Source organism: Cryptomeria japonica, chromosome 2, assembly GCF_030272615.1.
Source record: "Cryptomeria japonica chromosome 2, Sugi_1.0, whole genome shotgun sequence".
Lineage (NCBI taxonomy): Eukaryota > Viridiplantae > Streptophyta > Pinopsida > Cupressales > Cupressaceae > Cryptomeria > Cryptomeria japonica.
The window spans coordinates 103016305-103024143 of record NC_081406.1 but is presented as its reverse complement, the minus strand read 5'-3'; the positions used below and the strand labels follow the sequence as shown (position 1 = coordinate 103024143).

Genomic DNA, 7839 nt, shown 5'->3' with positions numbered 1-7839 from the left:
GATCGTCGGAAGGTTGACACTTTGGCAAGCAAAAGCTCACACAAGTAGCCTATTGGCTAAATATATAAAAAACCAATCATTAGATATTATATAGAATAAACAATAAAGTTTGTGTCTATGTATGTATTAAATAAAAACAAAACTTATTATAGATATCTTAAATAAATATATGTAATCTTGATGTTTTGGTAATTTTTAAATAGTTATTTTTATTTACTATTTTAATATATTATATGTTATTCTATTTTTTAAAATACACAATTTTTCTAATTTTGTTTTGTAAAACAAAACAAATTAATTAATTTATATATTACTTGAAAACTCTTAATAGTTTCTTTTTCTTTTTATTCTTATTTTTATAATTTTTAAAATTTTAATATTTAGATTTGTGCATTTCGTAGTTTATATTATTAAATATTAATATTTTGATGTCTAAATAGATATCAAAATTGAATTAAAAGCTTTTGTTTATGCAATCAAAGTATAACCCAATGATGACATTGTCTAACACCTCTTAAAATAAATAATATAAATATATAGTTCTAGAATGATATCTCAAAAATATTTTTCACATAAACATTTTGAAGATATTTATATTAATGTCTTCCAAATTTTTTTTTATTTATAATTATTTATAAATATTTTTCATTAGCATGAAAGTCTTAACACACTATATTAATTACTTATAAATATTTATAATTTTATCACTTAATAATTTTAGACGTTTTTACTAATTTTATGAAAAGCTGTGTTAGTTTTATCGCCTTTTTAATAATTGTATTTGCTTTTATGTTTAGGTATTTGTTGAGGAGAGAAGTTCAAGACAGAAGAAGATATTTGAGGGTTTTGTTTGCTTGCTCTGCTCTGTTAACCCAATGAAGATGGAGATTATGCACAACTTGAAATGGATATGTCGCCCCGTCTTTAAACAGGTAACTTCTCCTCCTTATTCTTCAAAACTATACAAAACCTCATCTCAACACACACACAAACAGGAGAAATCCCCTTCTCACACGTCACAGAAATTTAATGTTGTGCATTTCAATCAGTCCATTAGTGCCCTCTGTAAATCGGGAAACACAAACAAGGCCTGGGACCTTTTACATTCAGCTATAACTGACCGCCTTCCTCTCAATGTCGTATCATTCAACTCGCTTTTAAGCGGCCTCGGAAACTCTGGTGATATCCGTAGAATCAACTCTCTTCTTGCTGTAATGAAAGAGATGGAAATACATCCAGATGTTATCACTTATACCACCCTCATAAAGGTTTTGTGTAAAGAGGATCAAATTGAGGAAGCACTTGGGGCTTTGCACAGAATGAGACGCGCTCATTGCGTTCCTGATATTATTACATACAGCACCCTAATTGATGGGCTCTGCAAAAGATGTAGAGTAGATGAGGCTCTTGTTTTAGTTGCTGAAATGATACAATCTTCCATTTCTCCTAATACTATTACGTGCAATACACTAATTAATGGTCTCTCCAAGGTGGGTAGGGAAGATGAGGCTCTAAGGTTAGTGGCAGGAATGGAAAATAGTTACCGCTCTCCGGATATTGTTACATATACCACCTTGATTGACGGTCTTTGTAAAGTAGAAAGATTTGATGACGCTTTGGGATTAGTAGCCAAAATGTTGCAAGAGGGCCGTTTTCTTGACAGATACATTTATACTAGTATGATAGATGGCTTTTGCAAGGCTAGAAAAATTGACAAAGCCTGCAATCTATTTGTAAAAATGATGGAGTTTGGTCCTTTGCCTAATGAAGTGACATTTAGTGCAGTTATTGATGGACTGTGCAAAGATGGCAGGATGGACAAGGCTTGGGATTGCTTTCATGACATGTCCAGAAAGGGTTTGCAGGTGAATGTGATTACTTATAGTTCTTTGATATGCAGCCTATGTAAACTGCATGAGGTAGAAAAGGCTCAAAAGTTGTTTAAAAATATGCTAAGGCAGGGCTTCTCACCAGATGTTATTACTTACAACATTCTAATTGATGGTTTATGTCAGAGTAACAGGGAAAAAGATGCATTTACACTTATTTCTGAGATGCAAAACAGGGGACGTCTTCCTAATGTAATCACATATAATACACTAATACGTGCATTCTGTAGAGCAGGAGAAATGAACATGGTAGGAAAGATGTTAGAGGAGATGGCAACAAGGGATTTGAAACCTAACGAAGTGACATACACCACAGTCATTAATGGTCTGTGCAAGGCAGGAGATCTTTCTAGAGCACATTCACACTTGAACAAGATGCTAGATGAAGGCTTGACGGCTGATGTAGTCACTTATAGCTGTCTGATTGACGCCCACTGCAAAGTTAGTGAGATGGATAAGGCCTTTAAGTATTTTCTAAACATGAAAGTGGCTGGTATTGCCCCAGATGTTGTAACCTATAGTATATTGATTGGCTCTTTGTGCAAGGAAAACAAAATTGAAATGGCTTTCTCGATGCTGAATGAGATGAGAATAAATGATTTAGTTCCAAATGTTATCACATATAATAAATTTCTTTACACCTTCCGCCAAAGACATGACCTTGAAAATACCTTTCTGGTGATGGATCAAATGAAGAAAGAAGGTTGTGCTCCAAGTGATTCAACTGTCCGGATACTTGACTGGCTGGTTAAAGTTGGTCAAATGAAAAAATTAAGAGACTTTGTAAATGATGATTCTTTTATTATTTCTAGGGCTGCATAGTTCTCATCTCTTCTTGAGTGCTAGCCATATCACAATGGCACTTGGATATATATTTTCGCAGCTCTAGAAATTGATATTTATTCATTCGTCTCAGTGTTACTTATGTACACAACCATTCTTTTGTGTAAGGCTGGGAACGCTATAATGATAATTTGGATTGGAACATAATTGAATGGTTCCGCCCTATAATTTAGAATTATAGTTAAAAAATTATCAACACGAAATATTTTAAAATTAACATAACAAATCTTAATGTTGTAAGGGCGTCTGTTACAGTCATATCAAAATTTTATATATCTCAAAATGAGGCATCTAAAAGATGCATACAGTTAGAACATGAGTTGTGGCAATTCAGAACTACTGTATATGAAACTTTTCTCTTGAGATTTCTTTTGTGGATGATACCTTACTCTATGCTGACTTTGTAATCACAAGCCTTCAAAACTAGAATAACTCTTAACAAGAAATGTACTTTTCTGGGGTTAAGGTACCTATCAATATAATATTTGCAGCTAACTCATCTGACAGTAGAAATCAGCTCATGTCAAGTTAAAATTTTTATATTTCCTGCTAGAGCTGGAGTTTCTTCGTGCTTTTATTTGTCTAAACTGTGGTTGACATATCTAAATGATTTTATTATTTTTATTTCATTCTTCTAAAGCAGCAACCACTGTTCATATTCCTACATTTTCAGAAGAAAGATGTAAAATTGAAACCTACTACATTTTCGTAATGAGTTTCTATGGGATCATAATTTGATAAACAATATCTTCTTTTGTATTATGAAGATTCTATTTTAATATTGTCTGAAATTTATGAGTTAAATGAGGAATGTTTGAACTATTGCATTTTTTAATTTCTGAATATGGCTGGACTTTTGATGTAATAGAATTCTATTTAATGCTTCGCGGCCAGTAACTGTTGAGTAGCTTTCTCATCAATATTTTGTGCCCCAGATTTTTTTCTTTTCATTGAAAAATGAATTAGCGATATGAGAATTTAAGTAAATACCATTCCAGTCTTCATCCTGCGATGAAACAGGCATTTGGTCTATAGCTCTTATTTTCTCTCTCTAAACCTGTCAGTATCAATGTCTTATACAGCTAAAAGTGCTTAGCATTGAAGGAGAAAGATGAATGTGACCCCAGATGATCATTCACATCTAACTTTATTTAGTCATTCATATCTCATTTTTCTGATTCTTCCTGAATATTTTAAGGCTTACATATAGATGATTTGGTGCAATTCGACTTCCTTTCACAAAAAAGTTCCATTCGAAAAGAAGTTTATTCCAATGTTGAGATTTGTGTGCCAGTTGATTTAGGGGAAAAAAACAAAACCGTTATGTGTGTCGAAACGATTTAAGCAAAATCCACAAAATCTCATTTCGAAACCGTTATGTGTGCCAGAGTTACTATTGGAGCTTCTATAGTCAAGTGAAGCCAATGAAATAGAGAAACCATGGTTGTTTGTAGTTTGGTGAAAGGTCACTTGTGGTATGTTGTTGAACTATGGTATGCCAAATATATATTCTTGTTTGTAGACTATGAAATCAAGAGGTTGAGATCAACATCTCATTTTTGATCAATAAAGGATCTTGTAGGTCATTTTTAAGGGAGATCAGGTTGTGGTAGGCTAATAAAGAATTTGTTGTAAAAGATAGATTCTTGCTTATACAAAGAACAAGAGGAAGAGGAAGTAGACAATGCAATTGAGAAACTAAGATCAAGTTCTCATCTTTTGGTCAAGGAAGTATCTTGTAGGTCCCTTATAGTACTTTAGTAATGGTTGCCACTTACCAATCTTTTTTGACACTATCTTTAAAATAAGACAAGAGCCTTTTTTCTTGCAAAATAGTCAAGGATTTGGGCTACATTAAAAAGGGCATGTTTGAACTAAGTGAGACAATGTTGATCAGCACATTGTGTGTTGTATATACATCAGTGGTCTTCCTTCAACCTTGTAAAATCACAATGTTGGTAGGAAATAGCAAGAGAATAAATGTGGCACCTACGAGCTATGTAAGTTATGTTTATAAATAGTAACCACCTTATGTGCCAAAGCAAAGAGCATCCATCATTTCTATGGATTGAAATATTGCAAAAATATTCCTTTAATTGATGTTATTGTATTGTGCCCTAAAGATGCAATATTTATCGGGCCATTATATGTGGGGCCAGTGAAGGATGTAAACGCTATTGCCAACATTTTCATTGTGTATATTGAGGCAAAGGGACCTCAAAATGTTGTCTAAGTTATGATAGGCAATTTTCAAAGTTGCAAAGTTGTAAAGTAATTTCTTGACGAGATACAAACATATATTTTGGACACCATATGTTGTTTACTTAGTCAACCTTGTGATAGATTCAACCTTGTGATAGATTGAATGGATGAAGCAACTCTACACCTGTTGGTGTAACTTTGCATAACTATCACTTTGTTTGTTGGCAGTTATGGCACTTTCAGCCTTTATACAGGTTCTCACACTGTATCCACTATTTAATTGTATCCTTCTGTTCTCAATTAATCATCATAACATTCACATTGCTGCTTCAATTATACTTTGTGTCAGATTTCAAAGGCTATGTAGGTTCGTGGAAGATCGAACGAGTTCTATTATGAGTTTGACATGGAGTATGTACTGAATGAAGGCAATCAGATGATAAAGGAAGACAGGCGATTGAATACACAGCTGTCCAGGCAGAGGATTTAGTGCCTATTCTTGTCTCCTGTGCTTGTGACATGAAGGACATGAAGGACATGAAGGATAATCTCTGTGCTTCCATTTTGTGCTAGAGAGGCATTGATTGCTGGGCATGATTTCTGCACAGAATAAGTAGGATCTAAGAAATTCGTGTGAAGGAAGAGTAGATAGGTAAAACGTTGTGTCTCTAAAAGAGAGTAGAAATTGCATCTTCTTAGGTCTCAGACCCAATGAAGGGCACAAGAAAGCATTTCATATTCTTCAAATTCAAATGCAGAAATAATATATTTGTTAGGAAGGTATGATATAATATATTTTAAAAGGCGTTCATTAGACCAAGGGATTAAGTAGGCCTTGTTAATCTATTTCTGCATCAAGGAAAATTTTGAAAAAATTTCAATATTTGTTTTTATTTTTTAAATTTATTTTATGACATAGAGGCATATTTAGTAGTAAGGTAATATTGCATTTAAAGTACTGTCCATTAGTTAATAATTCTATTAATTGAATAAAATTGGAAGTAAATTAACATTTTTTTCTTTATCAATATTTTGATTGAAGAGTACAAAACCATCTCTTATAATCATTCATTGAAGTCATTTGGAATCTCTTACCATCATATTCCTTCACTTGATGTTATTAAGTAGTTATAACAACTCTACTATAGTTGACTTTGTGCTATCTTTCTACAAAGGGGTATGCTGGCAAAGGGAGAAAAAGGGATGTTTTGATGGAGGATAATCTAAAAGTAAACTAAGAGAATTAATCCAACTTGTAGTTGTTTGAAATTGATTTAATCTTCAATTGACATTTTAGAGAAATCAAATATATATTTAAGGGGGTGCAAATGTTTTGGATAGATTCAATAGAAAGTTAAGACACAGTCCAAGTCAATTATTGTTGCTCTGAAAAAAATGTAACCCTCAAATTATAGGAAATAGCTTCTAAAGGTGTTTATAGGTACAATTTATTACCCAAAAAAGACATTTTCTACAAAATATGATATTTTGTAAATTACTGATTCCAAAGAGAAATTTGAAAGAGAGTACATTGTTTCATGGAAAATTAAAATTCCTCTTAGACAATGTTTTGTTTATAATAAGATAATTAGCTATAACTCATTTTTTTAGTTGTATCGTAAGGCTACAATATTAAGGTTGTTTAATTAATATAGTGACATTGTACATGGGCTATGAGCAACCCCATTTTTGCCACAATTTGAAATCTTGAATTTTGTTGCATGTTTTAGGAGTCATTATACCAATGATGTATTACATCGAAACCAACTCGAATGAGTACAAGAGTAGATTATTCTAATTCTACCTAGGCTGCTTCTATTAATACATGCATCCATTTTGATGCTCAAATAAGGATTTGGAATATTTTTTGGGGACCCATACACTTTAGGGGGAGAATCTAGAATGTCTAGTTGGAAAGATTTTATGTTTAGGAAGAGTATTTAATAAGAGTGAAAGGTGCAGGAAAAGAGAGATGGAAATGAAATAGTGGCCACTCTAGAAACATTTGAGTATTGTACCTTTTTTTGTAGCGAGGAAAAATAATAAGGACAACTATGCAAGAAAAAAGAAGAGAATCACATGTAGGAATGGGAAGAGCAAGGAGACCGAGAGAACAATAAGGAGAAGTACATGAAACGAAGAAAAAAGATAGGGATGAGATCATGAGAGATCGTTTAGGAGAGAAAAAAGGAAGCACTTATCATAAGAAGGTAGGACTTCAATCCAAAATTATAGGGTTTGTATTATGCTAAAGGAATTAATGATAAGGAAACCCAGTGAGAGAGCAGTTGGCATACACAATTATAGAATATGGGTATGTCCTTGGTAGAAAAATATTTTGAGGGATGAGTAGAATGCATAAGATTGGAAGAAGAGGTCACATTTCCAAGAATTTGAGTCTTTATTAATAAGTGAGGATGACATGAAGGAGAGAAAGCATCCAATAAGAGAATTTGAATGACAAGAGACAAGTGAGAAGATGCATATCCCAATGTAGTCCATGAGTAGGAGAAGAATATAACAAATCACTCATGGGTGTTTTGACAAAAGAGAAGAGATATCTTCTCATGGACTTTGTATGAGCGTATAAAAGAGTGGAACAAATGTTTCAAAGGACAGAGAGATTCAAGAATTTTGGTCTTGAAAGGTATTTAAGCACTTGATGAACAAAGGAGTTGCCTAAAAAAGAGGTTGGTTGTTAACCAAAGCTTCATCCTGAGAGAGAGTCAAATATATTCCATATGTTCAAAAGAGTACTTGTATGTTGTGGTGAGGGAGGGAAGATTTAATTTCTTCTATTTTGCAATATAATTTACATGTAAATGTTTGCGTGTTGCATTCTCAACCGTATACATGAATGAATGGTTATTTTATCTATCTCTCAAAGTGAAGATTGTGATTCATT

General features: G+C 32.9%; 1 protein-coding gene across 1 annotated transcript; it reads left to right on the top strand.

Moving 5' to 3' along the window:
• The first annotated feature begins 790 nt into the window (after positions 1-790).
• LOC131054307 (pentatricopeptide repeat-containing protein At1g63330-like) lies at positions 791-2900 on the top strand. Its single transcript, XM_057988785.2, has one exon. It carries the CDS (start codon positions 876-878, stop codon positions 2709-2711), a length of 1836 nt encoding a protein of 611 aa, XP_057844768.2. The 5' UTR covers positions 791-875; the 3' UTR covers positions 2712-2900.
• Positions 2901-7839: the final 4939 nt, after the last annotated feature.